Source organism: Sinocyclocheilus grahami, unplaced genomic scaffold (assembly GCF_001515645.1).
Source record: "Sinocyclocheilus grahami isolate Dianchi unplaced genomic scaffold, SAMN03320097.WGS_v1.1 scaffold389.1, whole genome shotgun sequence".
Lineage (NCBI taxonomy): Eukaryota > Metazoa > Chordata > Actinopteri > Cypriniformes > Cyprinidae > Sinocyclocheilus > Sinocyclocheilus grahami.
In genome coordinates this window covers 1,087,406-1,115,351 of record NW_015505568.1, presented here as the reverse complement: position 1 = coordinate 1,115,351, position 27,946 = coordinate 1,087,406, and the positions used below count along the sequence as shown (strand labels likewise).

Below are 27,946 nucleotides of genomic sequence, written 5' to 3'. Positions count from 1 at the left end.
TATATATATATATATATATATATATATATATATATATATATATATATATATATATATATATATATATAGTTTTTATCTATTTTTACTGCAATTTTAATTTTATTTATTTTACTACTTCAAGTTAACTAAATGAAAAAGATAAATGTTGCCTTGGCAGCTAACTGAAATGCAATAAATGGAATAATTTATATATATATATTTCTTTTTTATAATTAATTTAATTAATTTAATTTAGTTCATTTAATTTCTATTACCAATTGGCTTTAGTAAACTATATTAGTATTAGTATATATTATTTTTAGTAAACTACATTAACCCTGGTCTGATAAAACTTTTTATTTATTCTTGTTTTGCCAAAAAGCACAACATTTTATTACAATTTTTTGCCAATCCAAAATGTCGTACTGTGTTTAATGTGGCTATGTGAGCCTCATCAGGTTATAATAACAACACATAAACTATAAACTCATTATATGGAGAAGAACACATGTGAGGCACTGAGCACTGGTCACACGGCGTCTTTAACACACGCTGAGCACCTGCGTCTGTCCTCAACAAACAGCTCAGGAATAAAAATATCATTGTGTATTAATAACCCGTCTGATGGGCGCACGAGTCCAGAGAACGACACGCATATCCTCACCGCTGACTATTATAAAGCTAAGAAACATGTCAGACACACACAGATGCTTCTGTTTGATTCAAACACACAAACACACATATCAATATATATATATATATATATATATGATCTATATACATATATAACATATATAAGTTTGGGGTCTGTGAGATTTTTTTATGTTTTTGAAATAAGTCTCTTCTGCTCACCAAAGCTGCATTTATTTCATGAAAAATACAGTAAATATTGTGAAATATTATTACCAATTAAAATAATTGATTTCTATGTGAATATCTGTTAAACTGTAATTTATTTCTGTGATCAAATCTGTATTTTCAGCATCATTACTCCAGTCTTCTGATGCATTTGATTTTTCAGGATTCTTTGATGAATAGCAAGTTCAAAAGAACAGCATTTATTTGAAATAGAAATCTTTTCTAACATTCTAAATGTCTTTACTGTCACTTTTGATCAATTTAATGTGTCCTTTAATGAATAAAAGTATTGTTACTTTTACCTTTGAATGTGAAATATTCTTTGTCATAAGGAGAAAAACGTGAATTTTTCTTTATTTGAAATAGAAATTATTTTCAAATGTTTTAATTGAAATAGAAATAATTCAAAGTATAATAAAAAATATATGTAATATATATGATATTGAATAGATCCTTTAAATAATTAATAGCAATTAATTGCCTTGCCTTAAATAATTAATAAAAAATATAATTTGAATAGGTAATTCAGGTAAATATAACACAATATAACAAAACATGCGTCTCAACACTTTCAGTCAAAATGTTTCCAGATTAAACATCGCAGGGTTCAAAAACTGTGGCAAAAATATCTAACAGCAAATATAATTCCATCATCACATGATCTTTGTCATATTTCATGATGTTCCAGATCTGACCCGAGTAGATTCATATTGTATTGAACAAACTGAGTCACCCAACATGAGTGTGACGTGACGGATCACGAAAAACATCTCGAACCCTCAGAAACACATGAAGCTCTTTATTCCCGTCAGAGAATAAAAGTGATTTCTCTTTAAATATTTGCCACAAACATCAACAACTGGACGGTGAGAAATACACCTGAACAAACCAGATCCCGTCAGCTCAGGCTCAGACACCGGAGAATCACACACCAAATTACCTTCAGCTGCTTAAATCCATTCAGAAGCGAGTCGAGACACGATCAGAGACAAACCAACCACGACCGACAGAGAAGCTGAAGTGTGGAGCGTGAGACGATTTTCACAACCACACCTTCCAGACAAACACACAACTTTCACATCAATACAAGCTCGAATCAAACTGAGGAGCGAACCAAGGCCTGAAAACATCAAGAGAAACCTTAAAATGAAAAGAAATTAAAAGGTACTGAAAGCTGAATGAAAAGTAAAAGTCCATTATGAAATCAAAATTATAGTTTTTTGGGTGTTAGTATCAATATATTAGTCTTAAAGGGGTCCTATTATGCTTTTTCACTTTTTTAATTTTAGTCAGTGTGCAGTGTGTATGTTTGGGGATAAAAAAAGATCCCCAAAGTCCACTCCAAAGGGAGATATTTCGTTTTTTAAAAATCCCTTTTCAAGAACTACAGCAAACGGCTCGTTTGGACTACAGCGTTTGGTTTCCGGGCTTTGTGATATCACAAAGCGGCTCATTAGAATATCATTACAAATAATTCCCGCCTGCAGAAATGTGAATGGTTGGGGGGTGGGGAGGGCGAGGTTGTGGTTAGAACGCTTGGTTGAGTGAGCGCATGAGACGAGACGACGAAGAAGAAGTGCTGCTGCAGAGTTAGTGTACTTCAGCTTCTCATCAAACTTTCTGTCCAATCAAATGCTCTCTAGAAGCTGAAGCCCCGCCCCCTGCACTATAAAATAGATGCTGAAATCGGTCACTTGTCCACAGAAGTAGTATTTTCTGTACAGTGAATGGCACGTAGTGCACTATATAGGGGACAGGGAACGATTCAAACAGTGTAAATATGCTTTCCATTGAGGAAGAAAAGAAGTCTGGTTTCTCGCTGTGTCACACTAAGCACCGCACCGCACACACACTCTGCTCCGCTCCAGAGAGATGATAGCACGGAGCGGATCACATGCACGAGTCGGCGCAGACCACAAAATGTATCGGAGCTATTTGAATTCTACACAGAATGCTATATTTTATAGCAAAATGAATGAATGAATGAACGAACGAACGAATGAATGAAATAAGTTCATTTATTTGTGCAAATGAAATTAGATTAATACGAACTCAAATCAATCAGACTGATGAGTGAATTGAAAAATTCTGTTCTTTCTCAGTATTTTGTTTATCAGCACAAATATATAAACATAAATTAAGATGCAATTACTAGAGAAGCAAAATTAGATAATTGACTTTACACTTAAAATAAAAAAAGATCTGCCAGTGGAGTCAGAAAAATAAACTTGTGTCCCGTTTATTTTTCTTACTTCAATGTCAGACACGTTTTCTGTAAATAAATAAATAAAAAATAAAATAAATTCATATAAATAATTAAAACTAATAAATAAAAATGTAAATAAATCAATAGAATTAATAATTTAATTCATTTGTGCAAATAAAATTAGATTAATACAAAAAAAAGAAAGTGAATCAAGGCCTGAAAACATAAAAATGTTTTACCCTGAATAAAATGAAAAAAGTTTTCTTCAGTATTTTAGTCTTGCTTTCCAGTACAAATTTATTAACATTCTTAAATTAAAATATTTATTTAACTGACCCAGAATTTCTTCTTCTTCTTGCTTTAAGAATAAACTCACTTAATTTTGATCATCGTTTTCAGAAAACAAGACTTAAGACTCGGAAAAAATACTTAGAAGAAAAATATGAAAATTTTAAATAAAATAAATGTAAAAAAAACACAATTTTTACATACATTTTCAGTGTATGTATGCAAATATGTAGGTGCATCAAAATGTTTAATGTATGAGGTAAGATTAAGCAAAAATCTAGTAAAAATTAACTAAACTACACAACAAAGAATTATGTTTTGGGGGAAAAAATAGCAATCGTCTCAGTCTTTAAGAAAAACGATTGACAAAGAAAACTATTGCAAATATATATTGTTAATGTTAGATAGAAAGCCGTTCATTTTATTTTAATAATTAAAATAAATTAAAATATAAATAAATTAAAATTAAGGGATCTACTGAAAAGTTATAAATAAATAACATTTACCTAAAAATACACACATTAAGATAAAAATAAATAGCTAATTGAACAAAAATGAAATAAATGAACAACAAAGAATGATGTTTTGGATGGAAAAATAGCAATTGTCACAGTCTTTAAGGCAGTATTCAGGCAACATCAGAAAGCTTGGACTAAACTAAAGCAGGATGTTGAAAACATATGGAGTATGATTTCTTCTGCATGATTATATGCTGATTTCAGTGAGCGGCTGCAGCCTTCAGTGAATCAGTAAGAGTCTCTGTTGAACTAAGAATATACGCTGACCTCTTTTCTCTCTTCTCACTGTCGCTCAGAGAGCTTTCGAAGAGCACAGACCAGGTGCATTGTGGGAAATGTGAAGCAAATGCTGAACTTAATTTATGAGCCGTGAAAGACCAGAATATCTACAGAACCGCTAATGGACAAAAACCTACCAACAGTGAACACTGTGTAAAATACACTAGTGCTCACTATTATTATAAGTGAACAACTGCTAATTAATCAAGTGGCAGCAGCTCAATGCACACATTTATAGAAAATATATCCAGTATAATGATAAATCAGGATTATTTCGGCCATCAACCTGCTTTTTTCAAATTCAAATTCAAATGTTCAAATTAAAATTTTCAAATTAAAATTTGAATAGAATTTGAGGATAGAAGAGGGCATGAAGGAATTAATTAAAACAAATAAAAAAAATTAAATTAAAAGGTACTGAATCTGCTAAGAAGTTAAAAGAAAAATTCAAATGTTAATTAAAAATAAATTAAGATAAATAATTAAAACAAATGAATTAAAATGCAAATAAATTAACATTAAAAGGTACTAAAGGAGCTGCTGAAAAGAGAAAAAGAGTGTAAAATTAAAATGAATTAAATTACAATACATATATTAAAATATAAAAGATCTGCTGAAAAGTAAAGAGAAAAATAATGTACAATTTAAATAAATAAATAAAAATTGAAATAAATTCATACAAATAAACAAATAGATTAAAAATTTAAAATAAAGGTACTAAGGGGGCTGCTGAAAAGTTGTGTAAAATGCAAATAAATAAACATACCAAATAAAGTAAATAAAAGTAAATAAAGGGCCTGCTGGAAAAGTTCAAATGAAAAATAGTAAATAAACATTATAATAAAAATACATATTAAAATTACAACTACAAATTAACAAATTAAAATAAATAAATCAAATTAAAATTGACATAAATCAATAAAAATTATATAAATATATATATATATATATATATATATATATATTTTGTGAAAGTTCAAATGAAAAATAGTAAATAAACATTATAATAAAAATACATATTAAAATTACAACTACAAATTAACAAATTAAAATAAATAAATCAAATTAAAATTTACATAAATCAATAAAAATTATATAAATATATATATATATATATATATATTGTTTGACAGCCATAGTTTATACATCTAAAAGTACTGCTGCTTTAATAGGACATTTCAGTGCTTTTTATCCCCCACAGTATAAAAGGGTCTTTATGCATGAAAATGTACATATAATTTGGGTATCCATGGCATCAAAATGTTTGAAAACTTCTGGTGTCAGTCGTTGAAAAACCAGAAACCCAAACACAAGCAGACAAGATCTGCACACATGGAATCAGAGCCTCAACAAGACCAAAAGCAGTCGGATCTCTGCTGACTCGCCATTAGCGGTCAACTCTGTGTAACAAGTCAACAATATTCACAGAGCTCCATGCAAATGATTCATAAAGCTCACAAGCAGCGAGGAAAGATCAGGTGTGATGAAGATGGACGAGTTGGACAGCAGTGACGAAGAGCTCTGTTCTGATACGATGATGAAATCAGGCTCCGTCATTATCAGAAGCTCTGAACGATGCTTCGACGAGCCTGTCATCAGTTAACGACTGAGTCACAAACCTGACTAATTCAGCAGCTCACAAATCACAACACCTCTTCACGCTGCGCAAAACAACTACAGTATGCATGCAACACTCCTGATGCATTTACAACTAAACACACCCACAATGCTGTGCGCCTGACTTGACCTTCCATTTCTAGCGTGATGAATCAAGAATCACAGAATTGGGGCAAAAATATATTATTTATTTCCTTACTACTTATCTATCTATCTGGACATCACATGCTGTATTAAACATGCAACATCAAGAGGTCATGTGACAACAATACAATATACTACTATTTAAGAAGAAAAAAAAAGAGAAAGCAAGAAAGAAACAAATTTGATTAAACATTTGATTAAAATAGTATATATATATATATATATATATATATATATATATACACAATTTATTAGGATATACTACAGTAAGTATAACACTTACTGCAGGCATTAATTAAATTAGTATTAACATAATCAATAATAATACACAAAAATAATATGCAATTCAAAGCGTAATGCAAAGTGATAAATATAAAATAAATATATTTTAAATAAAATAATAAATATGCAATTTAACTAACTAAATAAAGTTATTTAATTTAAATAAAAATGACTAAAATATATATGACTGGAATGATTGAAATAGATAAGAAATGAATACATTTGACTAATTAAAATAACTAAAAATTGATCTGAAAATGGTGACTGGGAAGTTTTGTTCAATGCACATGTAAACAAATATGTGTGTTTAGGGTTCATATAAACACAACTTTGAGAATCAGACGTCAGACTGGATTCCTGTCTTTGATGAAAATGAGTGCATGTAAACATGTCTACAGTCAGACAATTTCTCTGCATACTACAACAGCACGCTCAAATGTGAGTGAAGAGCATCAGATCAGTGAGTGAACATGACCGTGCGCGGCAGATGAGAGCAGCAGTGTTTGGGTCAGAGACCGAGACTGAGAGCTGTGAACAGAACGCCGCAGAGAGACCATCTGTCTGACGGCCGCGGGGCGCTACGACCAGCACCGCTCATGACCGGAGGAGATATTAATAGATAAATTCACCATATGTCACATCACGACACTTTCTGTTAGCGCTGAACACAAACCTGTTACTATTCAGACCATGTTAACACAGCAGACTGTAAAGTATGTACTGTACAGAAAAAAAAACGACAAAAAAAGTATCTTCTGCTCACCTAGGCTGCATTTATTTGATCACAAATACAGTAAAAAATTGTGAAATATTTTTAGAATTTAAAATAACTTATTTCTATTTGACTATATTGTAAAATGTAATTTATTTCTGTGGTCAAAGCTGTATTTTCAGCATCATTCCTCCAGTCTTCAGTGTCACATGATTCTTCAGAAATCAGTATAATATGCTGATTTGCTACATTTCTGATTATTATCAATGTTGAAAACAGTCGTGCTGCACAATATTTTTGAGGAAACCGTGATACAATTTATTTTTCAGGATTCACAGATGAATAGAAAGTTCAAAAGAACAGCATTTATTTGAAATAGAATTATAAATAAATGTCTTTAATGTGACTTTCGATCAAATTAATGTGTCCTTGATGAATAAAAGTATTAATTCCTTTAAAATACAATATATCTTATTGACCAAAACCTTTATCTTTAGACAAAAATTACTATACATATACATATATATATATATATATATATATACATATATACACACAGATACATGCATAGTATACACTAAATACTGTATGTGTGTATGTATATATATATATATATATATAGTAAAAAATATTTAAATATTTTAAATTATATTTGTTTACTCCGTATTGTTTTAAACATAAAACATTTATAAATTTTTGTTACATTCATGAGAATGTATATATTGTATATATTGTCTGAAATCAATAAATTTTGCGAATGCAACGAATGCAATTTTGCTTTGTGCGTTTTAAGGACATGTGCTAATTATAAAAACATTAATATGTGAAACAATATGCATTAGGGAATGGTAAATGTTTCAACATTATGTGTCACATAGGCTCTCTAGGTTATGAGTGCATTGCATTATGGGATACATTGCATATTTTGCACATACGCACATTTTTGCAATGCACATTTCCGTGCATACAGAGTTTGCTTTGTGTTATACTATATGTGTATAATTTGCAACCAACTACTTTCTTTCAAAATTAATAATTAGTATGGACTTACATGCTTTCCAGGCCCCACTTTTTCTGAACACACATGATTTTTAAGCCATGCAGGCTGCAAATGAGATGACTAGTGTTTTGTGGGTTTAAAAACGACATGAACTTGTGTGTCTGAGATCTCACCTTGTGTCTGCACTTCAGGACGACACCGTAAGCTCCTGCCAGAGAAACAGAGAAACAAAAAGGTTTTACTCAAACTTTCACCCAGCTCCACCTGTCTTTGTGAACGTGACGCTCAGCAGATGCCAAAACCCTGAGCGTTTTGTGGCTGATGAATGAAGCGAGTGAAGGCGAGGCCGTCACCTCAGCACACAGACGTGACCGAGACAGAGAAACGTTCAGGGAACTGTAAGAACATCCCGTTTTCGGCTTGAGACCTGTGGGACACGAGCACAGTCAACGTGTTTGTTTAATCAGCGGAATTCATTAGAAATCTCATACGAGCGCGTTAAGCCCAAACAATCTGCAAGCTGGCGCTCAGGTGTCTGTAAACGCGAGTGTTTTTGATGGAGGAGTCTGTGTGTCGTGCATTCGCTCCGGTTTTGGCACCACGGATCATATCTGTGGCACAAATCGACTGTCCCGCAGGAGACGCAGAGCTGAGCTCATCCCAAACTCCCAGCCAACAGATCCGGGCCCACATCACGTCACGTTCACCACAACCTGCTCGATGTGAAGAGATACACAGCGGCTTACAGTGTACATTAGAGCTGCTTTATGATGGACAGACTCATAATCATGATTATTTTGGTCATTGCGGAGTTGACGATTATTAATCATTGACTCGTTCACGCATCGTGCATTTAATTCACTTTTTTTTAAATGTAAAAAACAAAACAAAACAAAAAAATATATATATATATAGATTTGTACATATTATATCTTCACATTGTTTATTCATTATATCTTATCATATATATAGATCAAATCAAAATGAATAATAATCACTTCCACCTACTGAAAACTACTAAATACTGAATTAAGGACCAATTAAATAAAAAAATACAAAGGACCAATTAAGAGCACATCACTAAAACTATTAAAAATAAATTTAATTAAATGAAAATTACATAAAATAACTATAAAAATATGTATCGCATAAAAAACTTAAACCTAAACAAAAATGAGAAATGCTGACAACTAACGTAAATAAAAGAAGGTTGATAAGTTAAAGACGACAAATTACTCAAACAAACTGAAATAAAACAAAAAATGTAAAGCTAGGCTGAAATATTTTGTGAAAAATAATGAAAATGACAAAAACACTCAAATGCAAAAAAATTAAAAATTTTAACTGAAAATATAAAGCTAATAAATATTAATTAATACTATAATAGTATATAAACAATACTAAAATAACTCTGGATGACACTGGGGTTTTATTATTTGAAAAATGAAAGAACAAAGAGTCAGAAAGAAGCTAAAAGAGGCAAAGAGTCGTGAAAGTCTGAAATAAATATGCAAACAAATTCACTTTTAACACAGACAGATTCTTCCAGACAGGTGCTGGTTTGAATGCAGACAGATTTCATGCAGAACAGAAGAACATTTTGATGGAGAGGAGAAATCTGGATTAACTGAAGAACTCAAAGCTGTAGCTTGAATTTTCCCCCAAAAAAGATGATTCGGTTACACTTTACTTGAAGGGGTGTGCATAAGACTGACATGACACCTTCATAATCATGACATGACACATGTCATGAATATGAAAGAGGTTTTATGCATGTTTATGACAACTGTCATTAAGTGTCATTCGCTCAGTTATGTAATTTTTAATGCAAAGATGACATTGTTTGAGATGTCTTTGTTATGGGCTATGGTTAGGTCAAAGGGTAGGTCAAATAATTTAAAAATGACATTAAAAATGACATAACTAAGCGAATGACACTTAATGACAGTTGTCATAAACATGCATAAAACCTCTTTCATATTCATGACATGTGTCATGTCATGATTATGAAGGTGTCATGTCAGTCTTATGCACACCCCTTCAAGTAAAGTGTTACCGATGATTCATATGATTAACGATGATGGACTCACTGATTCATATTCTGAGATATGACGACGTTAAGATTTGAATGAATAAAAAGTCGTGAATAATGAAAAGAGAAAGACGTTTAAGATGGATCGGGATGGCTTTTACTGCAGGAGACCATGAGAGAGAAAAATCTGACATTAATGCGCTTTAATATCTCAATTAGACCGCAATAAGTAGATTTATGAAGTACCCTATTATTATTATTATTAACTAAAACCAAAGCCGTTAAAATCATTTTGACTTAATTGAAATGTAGGTGAAATAAAATTAAAAATAAATATTAGATGAAAAACTTAAACATGACCTTGAAAACGGACTTACTAAAAAGCACTAAAATTGCTAACCAGAAATAAATAAACTAAAACTGAAATAAAAATAAATAAATCTCCATATAAAATGGCAAAAGCAGATGCAATTATTAAAATTTTAACTAAAACTAACAATGAAAACTGAAATGATATAAAATTAAAAGCTACTTCAAAATACAGAAAAATACAAATGCATATGAATAATACTAAAAAATAAAACGCGTTATTTTAGTACTATTTATATACTATTATAGTATTTTTACTTTTATTTCATTAATATTTTTATTTAGTTAATTTTACCAATTTTAGCACTACAACTTAAACTTATTTTACTTCATTTCATTTAGATGTAAGTTTTTAATCTAATATTCATTATTAATATTCTTATTTTAGTTTTATTTCAATTAACAAAAACAATTCTTAATAGTTTTTTTTTCCTCTGGAGTTTCAGTAGAGATCTCAACAATGTCTCAGATCTGCTCACGATACCCACAATAAAAGATCTCAAGATGATTTAATTAATTATGATATAATTAACCGGACTATTTTTATTTCTCTAACTCTGCAAACAAAGCTGATACTTAAAACATAACTGAAGCTGCTGAGCTTGAAAAGAGCAATAAACTCTTCCTCTGGGATCATTTGAGTCCTTTGTTTCTCTGAGTCACATTATTTATCCTCCACTTCACAAATGCGATGACATCAGCTGCACTGATGCAAAAGGAGAGGAACACACACACACACACTCACACACACACACACACACACACACGCGTGCACTGTGAGCATCCTGTGGTGAGACGGCCTGCGTCATGCACATGATCGGCCAGCATCTCCTGAACTCACTGTGTGATAAAGACGTGATGCTGGTAAACTACGCTGAAACCGCCACAGGAGTCTGCCGCGTGACTGCTAAACCCCGCCCACTCCTCTGCCTCAGCCAATCAGGAGGAGAGCTACACACGCCTCAACCAATCCGCTGAGGACAGATGACGAGTGAATGACAAGGCAGTGATTCTCCAGACTCATGTGAAACAGGCTAATCTTCACGACGTGTGTAGCTTAACCTGCTTTTTCCAGAGCCGGAATAGAAAGAAAGAAGAAAAACGAGGCCATAAAGGTGGAACTATGTGACCTGTTTTTACAGGAGCAACAGTCACAGAGACTTCCTCAGCATTTGTTGTCGATTTCTCCTGAAGAAGGAGAACATTCAATGAGGACTCAGTGTGAAAATCACTAATAGGCCAAAAGCTTTCTTGAAGTCTTCCTGTGATGTTCATACAAGTTTGGAAGTCATAATTATGATCATATTTTGGACAGTTAAACTGGGCACTTTCATGTAAATATGGCAAAATGTGACCCTGGAGCACAAAACCAGTCATAAGGGTCAATTTTTTGAAATTGAGATTTATGCACCATCTCAACGCTGAATAAGCTTTCCATTGATGTATGGTTTGTTAGGATAGGACAATATTTGGCTGAGATACAGCTATTTGAAAATCTGGAATCTGAGGGTGCAAAAAAATCTAAATATTGAGAAAATCATCTTTAAAGTTGTCCAAATGAAGTTCTTAGTAATGCATATTACTAATCAAAAATTAAGTTTTGATATATTTACGGTAGGACATTTACAAAATATCTTCATGGAACATGATCTTTACTTAATATCCTAATGATTTTTGGCATAAAAGAAAAATCTATAATTTTGACCCATACAATGTATTGTTGGCTATTGCTACAAATATACCCCAACGACTTAACACTGCTTTTGTGCTCCAGGCTCACAAATATGTTTAACGCAGCTGAAATTTCTACACTGTTTTTGTAACTGAAACTGCATTCAAATTAGCCCAAATACCTGATGATAGTTCATCCAAAAATGTCGTTTCAAACTTGTACCTGTATGACTTCCACTCTTCTGTGAAACACAAAGGCACATATTTTGAAGAATGTCTAAGTGTTTGTTTTTTCGTGTTGTCATACAATGAAACTCAAATGTTTGGACTCCAAAGTTATAAATATATTCTTAAAATACAGAAGATACAGTGTTGTTATTGTTAACTAATACCAAAACTATTAAAAACATATTGGTTATATAAAATAAATCTGAAATTAAAGTAAAATATAACTGCTAAAGTTATATAAGTAAAATATAAAAACTTTCACTAAATGAAAATTATAAATGTTGCTTTGGCAACTAACTGAAAAAATGTTTAACTAAATCTGAAATAAAACTATAACCAAAACAAAATAAAACACTATTTAGAAATGTTTAAAAAACTAAAACGTGGAATTATAAATGCACATACAATGATGAAATTTTATTTGAAAACTAAAAATATAAATCAAATCAAAATAACTAAAACTATAATAGGATATAAATAATACTAAAATAATACTGCACAGAAAAAAAAATCATATGATTGGTAACCAGGTTTATTATCGTTAACTAGAAACCATTTTTTAAATAAAATAAACATTAACTGAAATAAAGTAAATATAAAAAGCTTATTTTATTTCAGCTAGTTGCCAAATCAACATTTCTAATTTTTGTTTATATTAAGTTGAAGTACTAAAATAACTAAAAACTAAATAAACAAAAACTAAAAACTTAAAATTAAAAACTACATATAAAGACATATAAAAACCATTTTAAAAAATTGAGAAGAACACAACAAAATGACTAAATCTTTCATTAAAATCTAAAGATTATTTAGAAAATATATATATAGTAAAATCTCATTTAAAATATTAACAAAAACTATACTATAGTATAGTACAGTACAGTACAGTACAGTATATCAATGATACTAAAATAACACTAATTGGAACAACATGAGGGTGTAAATGGGAATAAATATTTTTTGGGTGAAATGTCCTTTTAAAAATAATGCATTGGGCGGTAGATGTGTAGAAGTTTGTGAATGACAGGCATTTCAGTTCCACGTGGGCCTGATTATAATCAAAACCATTTAACTTCCATCACGCTCCTGTGAAAACCCAGACTTTCCCTCTTAGGACATTCATGTGCACTCATCTCGTAAACACCATAATTCAAAGATCACCTGAAGGCAGAAATATACTGGCAAGTCTCAACCAAATCAATTGGCTTTCAATTAGCATTGAGCGGCGAGAGGATAAACAAAGAAGTCAGGATGGGAACGGAGGAATATGAGAGAGGAGAGCACAGCTGAGAGGAGATTAAACTACTGATGGCCAACAGAGAGAAACTGATCTACTGACAGCTGAACACACATCTGAGAGCATCAGTTAATACACTACCATTGTTTATACACTATTTTGTGTTCATCTGGATTATATTACACAATGACCTTTATAATTATCATCTCTCTCCTGAACCGTGGGCCACTTTCCGTCTGAAACGGATTAGCTGGAGTCACAGATCAACAAAAATCCCCTAATAAAGATCATTATTTATTTACCAAATACCTTAAGACCTCGTGAGTGAATCTCAAGGTAAAATATAAAAAAGATACATGGAATTATATTTTGGACACCCCATGTGAATAGGGTTAGCATTTTAACTAATAGTTATCACCATGTTTCCCCAGCTGATTGATTATATCAAGAAATGCAAAAAAAAAATTTGTATTGTAAGTATTCTGAAATGTTATAAGTAAATATGCGCTAATTTGCATACATTTCCAGAAAATAAATCTGAACACTGGATAAAGCCAGGTTCAAAATTTCTGTTTGATTTTGTTGACATATTAGAGTTAAAGGTTTTTACTGAAGGGATTTTGTATTGCTCTTTTCATCACTCCACAAATCAGAAAATACTGTCAACAGCCAGAAGAAAATCCATTTCCACCGTGCTGTTATGAATAAAATGTTATAGAAATCAGTCCGAATTAAATATGAACAAACTGCACAGTAAAAACCTTCAGAATATAGAGAGGGATAAAACTGCTAAGTTTGGTGTTTGTAAGTGCTTCTGAAGTGGAGAAAAAACTTTTAAAGATACGGATTGTAATTTAAATCTACAGACGCAAATAGATAAAGTGTAATAAAATAAACACTTAAATCTGTATTTTGGATATTTCCTTTTCATTAGTCAGAAACAACACTTTATCAGCCCAAATAGTGCACAATCTTAAAAGTGACCAATGCATGTTTTTGCCTATTTTATGATGACAGATTTTTGGCAATGTGACATTATTTTCGCACCCCAAAATTGCATTATTGCAATGCAAAAAATATCTGTAAGATAAGATAAACTTGGACAAATTCTCATTAACATGAGCTAATAAAACAGCATCATAAAAATAATTAGCAAAATGTTGTTTAATTTTCAGAAAGTCACATTTCAGGACAAATTAACTTCCTAAAAGTATTGAATATCAGCTACGCACTTACAATTTCACTTTACAGCTTATTTAATAAATCAATATATCAATAGTTTAAACAGAATTGGTAGAATTAGGGGTCGTTTATACACAACACGTTTTTGCATTCAACTGCACTGTTTTTCCATCATTTTTCTATGTAAATACATGTTAGATGAATGTCTTTGTACGCTGAACCCACGTCTCGCATCTTTTGCAGCATCTTGCGCATGACTAAACATTTTTAAAATGCATGTTTGAAGATGGCAAATTTTCTCTACACCTTGTGGTTTTTAACCTATTAAACTCCCCTGCGTCCCATGTTTTCAATTTTAAAAAAATTTAGTTTTCAGGATGCCCTGTTACTCTCACATCTTATAATTTAGTTATTGTTGGTTTCACGAAATGCAAATTACACATAAAAGTTAATTAATAAATTTTTGTTTTTAAATAATTTTATTACAAATTAATGGATGTTGTTTACAAGATCATTTTAACATATCAAAATACTGGCATTATATAGTGTAATCGGAACAACATAATTTTTGCAACCCCAGAGTCCAGATAATTTACAAATGTTTCACAAAAATATTAAAAAACATTAAGCCCATTAGCGTCTCATGTTTTTAAAAACGCAAAAATGCTTTCTTTGTGAATGGCCTTTTAATGTGCATCACTGTCATGAAAACAATGTCACAATGCAAAAAAAAAAATGTTGCAAATGGTTTTCATTTTCTTTAGGCAATATGTAATTTCTTATTTTGGGGTTCAATATGACCCCAGCTTTGCAGTTTTCATGATATTCACCCTTAAGACTCATTGTGAGAAAGCACACATCTTACCCAACGATCACACCACCAGCCCTCCTCAACACACACACACACACACACACTCGCCGCAGTGTTAGTGGGGTATCAGAGTGTGAGAGATAGATGAAGGGGTAAAAATAACCTGATCCCCCCGAGACTTTTACCACACCTCATACAAAATGTAAAGAGAGAGCGAGAGGCTGCAGGTCGACTTCACACACCTCAACACTCACATCCCTACAATACATTGAATCGCCGGAAGACGTACATTCCAGCACATTCATAAGTCATGACCAAGATCTTTAAAAATGCAACGTTCATGTTAAATATAAAGACCTTGATTGAATATTGCAGAATAGAGACAAAGAGATGCACTACCCGTCAAAAGTTTGAGGTCGGTAAGACTGTTTTTGGACTCTTCTGCTCACCGAGACTGCATTTATTTAATCAAAACACAGTAAGAACAGTAAAATAGTGAAATATTATTACAATTTAAAATAGCTGTTTTCTATGTGAATATCTGTTAAACTGTAATTTATTGCTGTGATCAAAGCTGAATTTTCAGCATCATTACTCCAGTCTTCAGTGTCACATGATCTTCAGAAAGCATTCTAATATGCTGATTTCAAGAAACATTTCTGATTATTATCAATGTTGAAAACAGTTGTGCTGATTAATATTTTTGTGGAAAGCGTAATACGTTTTATTTTTCAGGATTCACAGATGAATAGAAAGTTCAGAAGAACAGCATTTATTTGAAATATTGTGTAACATTAGAAACTTTTGATCAATTTAATCTACACAGTAAATTTTTTAAAAACAGTAATTTCTAAAAAAAAAAATTAAAAACTCTTACTGACCCCAAATTTTTTAACAGTACAGTATATGAGTACAATAAAATAAAATGCCTTATTAAATGTATTAAAGACGTATTAAAGAGGTAATTCAATTGCTTTTCAGTCAGAACTACTCGATGAGGTACGTAACGTAAAATAAATATCGACAAGCAGAACAATATATTCGTCTTTGTACACAAATTTCCACTTAGACACCGCTGTGCAATTTTGAGTTTTCTTCCATGCCAGGATATTATTCTGCCAAAAGCAAAACACAAGTCACTGCACACTTTGTCAGAATGAAATTATGACCAAAATCAGGTTCCTCAGACTGTGATCGGACAACTTTGACTCAATTTCACTCAGATTCAGAGAAAATAAGTGTTAATTTAATTCAGTTTTCACTGCTCTATTTCAGATAAAGTGCCCATAAAGACTGCATAAAAACAAAACAGTCATGTGTTAATGCATTTGCAATGTCTGGCATAAAAAAATGAATCGTTTTTGCAGCTTAGTCTCAATAAGAGCTCTTTTCGACCTGAGTTTGGCAAGTTCTCATGCTACATCAAACTCTTATTTCAGAAGATCAAGGAAAATTCGATTTTTCATGATGTGACCCCATTAAGTGCTTCAAGAAACAAGGACATAAAAAGCATTTGTGACAAATGATGGAAGAATACAGGAGGAAAAAAGGATTTAGTGCATGAATTGTTCCTTTATCCTGTATTTTCCGCATCATTTCTCAGTTTCACCAGGTTTTTTTCAGTCTGGTATGGTCTGCCGGTACTCACCTTCCCCCACAATCCCAAGAACCTCAAACCTGTGCATCACATCACTGGAGGCTGGGTTCCTCATCCAGTCAAACGGCCACCGGGCGACAGAGGAGGAGCTCACGGGGGCGAGCAGTCGTCGTGGTTACGGGCTGGCATGGGGCGGCCTGGTGTGGAATCATGGGAAGGAGCGGATCACTGAGAGCCTTTGAGCATGATGATGTCCGTCATACACACACAAACACACACACACACACACCTGCACCTGAGGAAACACACAAGACACATCATCTAGATGTTTCAATAACAGGGCATTGCTATGCTGTTGCTAAGGTGTTCTGAGTGCATCGCTATGTGGTTGCTAGAATATCAGATATCCGCCAATGAAAGAAAGAAAGAAAGAAAGAAAGAAAGAAAGAAAGAAAGAGAAAGAAATGCCAAAACCTAATACAAAATATCTGTCAAAACTGATAAATAAATATAAATATAAATAAATAAATAATGCCAGAAATGTCAAATATATGTCAAAACAAACAAATAAATAAATAAAGCTGGAAATGTCAAATACTAGCCAATACTAATCAATCAATCAAACTGCAAATACCAAGTAAAATAAATAAATAAAATAAATACATGAATAAATAAAGCTGGAAATACCAAATATCTGCAAACACCGATAAATAAATGAATAAAATAATGAATAATAAATGAATAAATATTGACAGAAATATGAAATATCTGACAATACTAATAAATAAATAATGCCGGAAATATGACATATCTGCCAATACCGACCGACCGAAATACCCGGCAATACCGATTTGAAATTGCCTAATAAATGAAATATTAAATATTGAATAAATGAAATACTGCCAGAAATATCAAATATCTGCCAATAACAATTAAAAAAGAAAGGAAAAAAACAAATATTGGCCAAATATGAAATATCTGCCAATACCGATTTAAAAATATATTGCCCAAAATATTACAATTTTGCCAATATTGATTTATATGTATATATATAAAATATAAAATATCTGCCATATCTGCCAATACCGATAAATAATGCCCTAAATAACAAATATCTGCCAATAACAATTAAAAATATTTTGCAATATAAATTTTTAAAAAAAATTATAATTAAATTGTATTTATTAAAATTAATAAAAACATATTTTCAAAAACATCTGCAAATATGATTACAAAATAAATAAATAACTAAATATTGCTGGAAACATCAAATATCTGCCAATGCAGATCAAATCAATCAATCAATCAATCAATAAAATATTGCCAGAAATATCAAATATCAGACTAAATAAATAAATAAAAATATATTAGCGAATGAATGAATATTACCAGAAGTATCAAATATCTGCCAATAGAGATAAAAAAATAACCGATATGGAGTCAATTTACTGTGCATCTCTAAGACATCATCTGTTTACGGTGGTGCCAGAAAACCAGCATATTTGCTTCAGAAAGGCTCTGCATGGTAAAGGTCCGTCTGTTTTAATTTAGGGCTGGACGACCTGTTTGTCCAAACCATGGAAGGCTAGAAACCATTCTGGTAACCTGTTTGAGCACAATCATTATTTTTGCCAATATATTTGGTGATGAATAAACTGACAAAAAAAGATGATGTGATTTTCCTGGAGCATCTCGTTTCAATCAGATGTCCATGTGGTGTTTCTGGGTGTCAGAACTGCACTACTCACAAACAGATGGATGTCTTTATGTTCGGTCTGCATTTGAGCGTGTTTCCGCTGGCATAGGGTTACTGCATGTCATCACTTTAGACCAAAACGCCAACAAATCAGCGGTGAACTGAGGTCTGGGACTCGCGAGACAGACACGTCACATCAGTGTGATTACACTGACAACACAGATCAGGAAAACAAACACTTTCACTAATGTCACACACACAGACGACTGCATCAACATGACATGACGATCACATTATGACAGGTCGTTCATCTGCGATTGCTTCCTTTTGCGTCTGTCCTGAGCCAAACGAACGAACGAGTAGAAGAGACTCGGGAGGACTCATTTTTATTTACATGGATTTTATTTTTTATTTAGATGGATTATAATGATTTTCTAATAAGCTTGAAATATCAAATATTTGCCAATATTGATTAAAATAAATAAATAAATATCCCCAAAAATATAAAATATCTGCAAATACCAATTAAATAAATAAATAAATAACCCCAAAATTTAAAATATCGGTCCATACAGATTTAAAAAAATAAATTAATATTGTCAAAATATGAAATATCTGCCCATACAGATTAAAGAATAATTCTTGCACAAAATATGAAATAGCTGACAATACCAAATAAATAAAAACATACCACACAAAATGTGAAATACCAATACTGATTAAAAAATAATTGATTAAATATTGCCAGAAATATCACATATCTGCCAAAACATTAAAATCAATAAATTATCAATAAATACATAAATATTACCCAAAATATCTGAAGCTTAAAAAATAAAAATAAATACATAAATCACCCAAAATAAGAAATATCTGTCAGTACAGATTAAAAAACAAATAAATGTTGCCCAAAGTATTAAATATATGCCAATACAACTTAAAAAATAATTAAATAAATAAACAAATATATAAATAAATATTGCCAGAAATATCAAATATCTGCCAATACCGATAAGTAAATGAATAAATAAATGAATATAACTTTTTTTTTAAATCATATCAGGAGGTGAAATAATCATTTTGATTCCTCATAATTTAGATTTAGCTCCATTATAATATTTTTCTAATTCAGAATATGATTGAACCTGACAAATGAAAATTTGTGAACATTTTAGGTTTCATATATTTTATTAGTCTTAGTTTTACTTCAGTTTTAGTTTTTATTTCTACCAAGTAAGTAATTACATTGCTTCAGCTTATTTCTGTTAGCTGTCAAAGAAACATTTCTAATGTTCGCTTAGTTTAAGTTTTTCCATCTAATATTTATGAACATTATCCATTTAATAAAGTTTATTCAATAAGTTCTCAAGGACTCATTTTTTATTTATTTTTTTACAGCCAAAGTAAGTTCAAGAAATGGATTTCCGTCTTCGTGACCCTTGATGAAGCTCTCTGAGAGAGTCAATGCCGCGGCTCAGAGCTCGACGCAGATCCTCCCGTCACATCCCGTCTCCAAGAGTGCATCGTGCACAGACAAACGAACAATAAAAATGCCAAAGCAGCCTGATTTTTACTGTGTATGAGCTCTGAACTCGGACTAATTCAATCAAGCCTCTCTGAAAAGAGCTAAAAATACAGCAGTCAGCCTATAAATGTCAGAAATAGCAGACCAGCAAACGCTTGGGCTGAAGAAAATTGCAGTTTTGCAGCACAAACGCTTTCGGCTGTGAGTCTGCCACAGATTTGGTTAAGAATGGCGAGAGGTTTCTGAGCGGACATCAAAAACGGGGGTTCAAAGGAGATTTGAGTGTGACGTTCGGCCGGTCAGGCAGCCTGTTACTGCTCACGAAGCGAGTCGAAGCTAGAAACAAACGAATCTTCTGGTTTTAAAGCACATCTGACTGGACGACACCGACTGAAACACATCTAAACTCACTGTGTGTTTCTGGGTTCAGTCCCACAGAATGAGAACACGTAAGGAGGACGAGGGGGGAAAAATGACAGAGAGACGACTATAAACGCCTTCAGAACAGAAAACAATGACCGGTCTTCTGAAATCATTTGCATTTCTGCTTGTTTTCAGAGATTTTTGTAATTCCTGAAAAGGCTATGCTTTGTCCAACTGACCCTGCATTTCTTTATTTGTGTGAAAGTGTGTTTGTCTTTTCCGATCAGATTTGAGAACAGTTTATTTTACTTGCTTATTACACTTGTATTTTAAAGCTGAACTGCGTCTTTTCAGTGTTAAATAATGAGTTTCAAACAGGTTTCCCGAACACTCCCCACATTTGCCATTGTTTAGACAAACAGACAGTCCTGCCCCTAACTCATGCCATTGGTCGTGTCAATCAGGGCCATCCAAGATTAGGATGAGTAGGCCTGTCGCACCCAAAATAAGAAATATCTGTCAGTACAGATTAAAAAACAAATAAATGTTGCCCAAAGTATTAAATATATGCCAATACAACTTAAAAAATAATTAAATAAATAAACAAATATATAAATAAATATTGCCAGAAATATCAAATATCTGCCAATACCGATAAGTAAATGAATAAATAAATGAATATAACTTTTTTTTTAAATCATATCAGGAGGTGAAATAATCATTTTGATTCCTCATAATTTAGATTTAGCTCCATTATAATATTTTTCTAATTCAGAATATGATTGAACCTGACAAATGAAAATGTAACATTTTAGGTTTCATATATTTTATTAGTCTTAGTTTTACTTCAGTTTTAGTTTTTATTTCTACCAAGTAAGTAATTACATTGCTTCAGCTTATTTCTGTTAGCTGTCAAAGAAACATTTCTAATGTTCGCTTAGTTTAAGTTTTTCCATCTAATATTTATGAACATTATCCATTTAATAAAGTTTATTCAATAAGTTCTCAAGGACTCATTTTTTATTTATTTTTTTACAGCCAAAGTAAGTTCAAGAAATGGATTTCCGTCTTCGTGACCCTTGATGAAGCTCTCTGAGAGAGTCAATGCCGCGGCTCAGAGCTCGACGCAGATCCTCCCGTCACATCCCGTCTCCAAGAGTGCATCGTGCACAGACAAACGAACAATAAAAATGCCAAAGCAGCCTGATTTTTACTGTGTATGAGCTCTGAACTCGGACTAATTCAATCAAGCCTCTCTGAAAAGAGCTAAAAATACAGCAGTCAGCCTATAAATGTCAGAAATAGCAGACCAGCAAACGCTTGGGCTGAAGAAAATTGCAGTTTTGCAGCACAAACGCTTTCGGCTGTGAGTCTGCCACAGATTTGGTTAAGAATGGCGAGAGGTTTCTGAGCGGACATCAAAAACGGGGGTTCAAAGGAGATTTGAGTGTGACGTTCGGCCGGTCAGGCAGCCTGTTACTGCTCACGAAGCGAGTCGAAGCTAGAAACAAACGAATCTTCTGGTTTTAAAGCACATCTGACTGGACGACACCGACTGAAACACATCTAAACTCACTGTGTGTTTCTGGGTTCAGTCCCACAGAATGAGAACACGTAAGGAGGACGAGGGGGGAAAAATGACAGAAAGACGACTATAAACGCCTTCAGAACAGAAAACAATGACCGGTCTTCTGAAATCATTTGCATTTCTGCTTGTTTTCAGAGATTTTTGTAATTCCTGAAAAGGCTATGCTTTGTCCAACTGACCCTGCATTTCTTTATTTGTGTGAAAGTGTGTTTGTCTTTTCCGATCAGATTTGAGAACAGTTTATTTTACTTGCTTATTACACTTGTATTTTAAAGCTGAACTGCGTCTTTTCAGTGTTAAATAATGAGTTTCAAACAGGTTTCCCGAACACTCCCCACATTTGCCATTGTTTAGACAAACAGACAGTCCTGCCCCTAACTCATGCCATTGGTCGTGTCAATCAGGGCCATCCAAGATTAGGATGAGTAGGCCTGTCGCAATAATCAATATGTTGACTTATCGCGCAATATATGTATATGACCTCAATTTTTATATTTACCCCTTTATATTTCATGTCACCATGTTTTGTACATTCCACTTGCGTCTGTGTCTTTTGCAGCTTCTCGAACATAACGTGGTGCAGTCATGAGGTGCTAGTTCACATTTAAAAAATGCTTCTACAAAAATAGTTTCTTCTGCAGATTTGGCTTTGTTTAGGGATCTGTGCCTTTGTGCATACAGACATCTGAGTGCTGAGTAGTGATTGTGTTTTTCAGCAATAGTGTGCACCTTTCATTTACAGAGAAAAGGTCCGGGAAAAATCTGTAGGTGGAAAAATCTCCATACAAATTCTTTGTGCATTTTTCTTTTTTTCTACTTGTTACTTTGCACTTTTTGTTAGAAAATGTTTATTTAATATTTATTCAGATTTTTTAAGGTATCTAATGTTTTGATACTTCATTTCCGTGATCTAAATAATCTTAAAATTAAAAGTTTGTTGTCATTTGGAAGTGTGTAGGCCTTCTTGAATTATTATGATTATATATTCAGTGGCATAAAATTGTCTTTAAAATAACAGTATCGCTTATCACAATTATTTCTGGGGCAATATATCGCACAACAAAAAGCTGTTATCGTGACAGGCCTAAGGATGAGTTTGTTTCTTCATCAGATTTGGAGAAATGCAGCATTGCATCAGTGTCTCAGCAATGGATGCTCTGCAGTGAATGGGTGCCGTCAGAATGAGAGCTGATAAAAGCAACACAATAATCCACAAGTAATACACAGCACTCCAGTCCATCAGTTAATGTTTTGTGAAGACAAAAGGTGAAACAAATCCATCATTAAGACGTTTTTTACTTCAAATCGTTTCTTCCAGACAGAAATTAGTCCATAATTCATATAAATCCTGTGAAAAAGTGCATCTGCTGTTGTCTCTCACATCAAAATCCAGCCATATATTTATTTAGAGCTGTTTAAACGCTGCTTGATCTGTGCAGATTTCTCTCCTGATTCAGTCCAGACGACTGAATAATAAGCAATCATATAGATAGAAGACTTGTATTTTAGCTGGAAGCAACAGTAAAAAACGCCTTGATGGATTTGCTTCTTTTGGCATACTATTTAAACTGAACTGAACTGGATGATGACATCACTGAACTCAATGATGAACTGCCTTTAAAGTTGACATATCATGAAAATCTGACTTTTCCAGGTGTTAAGTGCTATAATCAGGTCCCCGGTGCCTCTACCAACCAAGCAAACGTGAAAAAGATTAACCCAGTAACTTTGTTTTGGGAAGCCTTTTTCTGCAAGCGTCTGAGAAAACCAGCGTGTCTGATTTCGCTCCCTTGGTGACGTGGCAAAGGGATCTCATTATAATATCATCGCCCCTTAATCTGCAAGTTTACACCCACGATGCCGTCATTTGATTTCGGAAGCGAAAAAGTAGTTCTAAAGCCATGGCGACGCACAGAACACTATTTAGAGTCCCAGCCTCAGAGGAGACAACAGAGCAGTGCATTTATTGATTTATTTACTGTATATTGCTGCTGCCACACAGATCTAAAATAAACATGCGATTTTATTTTTGTTTACCTTCACAGACATAACCCACTGTTTTTGTAACTCGTGTGTTTTTAATGTAAACTTGTGTGTGACTGAGAACTTAGTTTAGTACTCACATGCTGTGACAGCCGCTTTCTGTGCGTGTGCTTCGGATGTGTGCGCTCAGAAAACCGTATGTAAGAAGTTTAAACTCATATGCTTTAAAATGCATGATTTCAGCGTGATAAACATGATAATCACAACCAAAACAGATGTTTTTAGCAGGTCTGAGCTGTAAAGGAAAAGGGAAAGGGGGAGCAGCAGCTCATTTGCATTTAAAGAAACAGGCCCGAAAAACAGCATGTTTCTGCTTCCACTCAAAATAGGCACTTTCAAAATGATATAATAAATGATCTGTGGGGTATTTTGAGCTGAAACTTCACAGACACATTCTGGGGACAACTGAGACTTATATTACATATTGTAAAAAGGGGCATAATATGTCTCCTTTAAATGAAAATTTAGTGTTTACTATTGTCCTTTTGCGTTGACACACTATTTTCCTATTTTGATACTGCAAAGCTGCTTTGACACAATCTGTATGGTTAAAAGCACTATATAAATAAAGGTGACTTGACTTGACTATCGTGATAATTTTTTTGGTCATATTGCCCAGCCCTACCTGAGGGTGAGGACATTTTCACAAATTGTATTTTTGGTTGAACTATTGCTTTAAACTGGGATAAAAGATTGTATTTTAACATCCAAATAAAATGACACACTTCACCTTAAACTTCATTCAAATACGAGGTTGTTTTGAAGTAAACCCTGCAGAATAATGCACCTGAAAGAGAGGTTAACAGAGGACTCTTCTCTAAGAGCAGAAGAGAATCGATGACTTCCGTCCACAGACACAAAACACCCATTAACTCGTCAAAATCAGAGGAATGAGAGTCATTTGAGAGCAGGGTGTTCACCAATTAGAAGCTATGTTTATGAAATCACTGCCACGCATGAGAAGAAAAATAGATGCTGTAAAACTTTCATTTTCATTTTGTCAGGTCCATTCATTCCCTGATAATGAAACCCAAGATCTTTGTGTTGCTAGTGTCAAGTTTTACTGTTTGAGAAATGCTTTACAAAAAAATAATAATAATAATAATTTGAACAGCAATCTTGGCACCTAACATTACATTGTTAAAAAATAGTAATAATGAAATTTACAGTAAAAAAGGCAGCTGTGGTTGCCAATTTTATGAATTTAACTTAAATTTACAGTAAAAAAAATATTTCTAAAAAAGGTCTAAATCTAATTTGAATTACAGACATTCAATTCTATTTTTTGTTTCACTTAGAGCACTTTTAAGTTCCTAAGGCTTTTTTTCTTTTTGTGATATCGCATTATCGCAACAAAACATGTCTTAGCATCACATGCCTGTTATCTATAGATTTTATTTATCTATTCTCATAATTTCCAAACAAGCTGTAATTCAGTCAAAATTATGCAAAAAATGTGAAAACATTACTTAATTAGGCACATTTTGCCTACATAAAACTGTATCCGTGACATTAGGATGTCATGATTCAATTCCAAACAAATTTTAAACATAATTCCCATCGCACAATGTGACACCAAAAAAAACATGATTTGAGATGTGCTGGAAATGACAGGATTGTCATGATGCGATAAATGTATGTTCACTGTACACAAATACAACTAACCTGTGAGAGTGTTTTAACCCTCAAGCATCCTTCGGGACAAATGTGGGCAAAATCCTTTTGTTTTTTTAAGTTTCCTTAATCTGAGCGGTACAAGACTTGGCTACTTTTCCTACGTTTGCCACCTGAACACACACACACACACACACACACACACAAATGAACTCGATTCAACAAAGTTAAGTGGTTGAATAAAAAACAAAAACCTCCTTAATTTGTCCTTCATGGACAAAAGTGGGCACCCATAGGAAATGAATGGGAAATACTGTAATTCAGAGCATTTTTTTTATTTGTCCAATAGGAATCAATTAAGCCAACACAATGCAGATCATACATACACAAATGAAGGGGTGAGCCTATACAACATTCTCAATGTGCCACACACTCACACACAAACAAAGCATTGAATGAGCCTATAACATTGTTAAAAAATAGTAATAATGAAATTTACAGTAAAAAAGGCAGCTGTGGTTGCCAATTTTATGAATTTAACTTAAATTTACAGTAAAAAAATATTTCATTAACTGAAATAATGTTAATATACCAAAATACTGAAACCTGTTTTGTAACAACTAAGTAAAAACTAAAAAGAAACCAACATAAAAACGTAAGAAGAAACTGATAAAATAAACTAAATTATTTAAATGAAAAAGCATCAAATGTGTCACACCGAATGTAAATATTTTTTTTACTTTTTCATCTCCAAAAAATGTAAATAAACTTTTACAGTTAAATTTACACCATTTAGACAAGCAGTAGATTAAATTTAGAATTTTGTCTGTGAACTTCCGTTTTTGCATTTCTATGGCATCGCTGTTGAAGTGGATTTATAGTGTAGACTTAACTAAAGTTATCAAGTCCATAATGTTTGAATCGGATGTGAAACGTCAGTAGACCTGGGCGATTTTAAAACGAGCGGTTCATTCATAAATTCGTACGACCTTACCATAACGCTGGGGAAATACAACCGGAAGACAGAAGACGAAGAGCAAGGAGCTGAAAAGGGGCGGGCTACATAAGGTCTAAATCTAATTTGAATTACAGACATTCAATTCTATTTTTTGTTTCACTTAGAGCACTTTTAAGTTCCTAAGGCTTTTTTTTCTTTTTGTGATATCGCATTATCGCAACAAAACATGTCTTAGCATCACATGCCTGTTATCTATAGATTTTATTTATTTATTCTCATAATTTCCGAACAAGCTGTAATTCAGTCAAAATTATGCAAAAAATGTGAAAACATTACTTAATTAGGCACATTTTGCCTACATAAAACTGTATCCGTGACATTAGGATGTCATGATTAAATTCCAAACAAATGTTAAACATAATTCCCATCGCACAATGTGACACCAAAAAACATGATTTGAGATGTGCTGGAAATGACAGGATTGTCATGATGCGATACATGTATGTCCACTGTACACAAATACAACTAACCTGTGAGAGTGTTTTAACCCTCAAGCATCCTTCGGGACAAATGTGGGCAAAATCCTTTTGTTTTTTTTAAGTTTCCTTAATCTGAGCGGTACAAGACTTGGCTACTTTTCCTACGTTTGCCACCTGAACACACACACACACACACACACACAAATGAACTCGAATCAACAAAGTTAAGTGGTTGAATAAAAAACAAAAACCTCCTTAATTTGTCCTTCATGGACAAAAGTGGGCACCCATAGGAAATGAATGGGAAATACTGTAATTCAGAGCATTTTTTTTATTTGTCCAATAGGAATCAATTAAGCCAACACAATGCAGATCATACATACACAAATGAAGGGGTGAGCCTATACAACATTCTCAATGTGCCACACACTCACACACAAACAAAGCATTGAATGAGCCTATAATACAGGTTTGTTTGTTTGTTTTTTGGAATGTGCCAATCACCCACTGTGCACACACACACACACACACACTCACACAAACAGACACACACACACACACACACACACACACAGACACACACACAAACAGACACACTCTCACACACACACACACAAACAGACACACTCACACAAACAGACACACACACACACTCACACACACACACACA

The 27,946-nt window shown here is 32.9% G+C and overlaps 1 protein-coding gene across 1 annotated transcript in view; it reads right to left on the bottom strand.

The window, feature by feature from the left end:
* Positions 1–27,946, bottom strand: part of LOC107550146 (cyclin-dependent kinase-like 5) — a gene marked incomplete at its 3' end in the record, with an annotated part of 59,589 nt that overhangs the window by 29,711 nt on the left and 1,932 nt on the right. Inside the window, exons 2-3 of the mRNA XM_016231373.1 lie at positions 17,062–17,305; positions 8,057–8,091 (exon numbers count right to left, since the gene is read on the bottom strand). Of these exons, the coding sequence (XP_016086859.1) occupies positions 8,057–8,091; positions 17,062–17,125 (99 nt within the window). The remainder of the gene's footprint in view (positions 1–8,056; positions 8,092–17,061; positions 17,306–27,946) is intronic.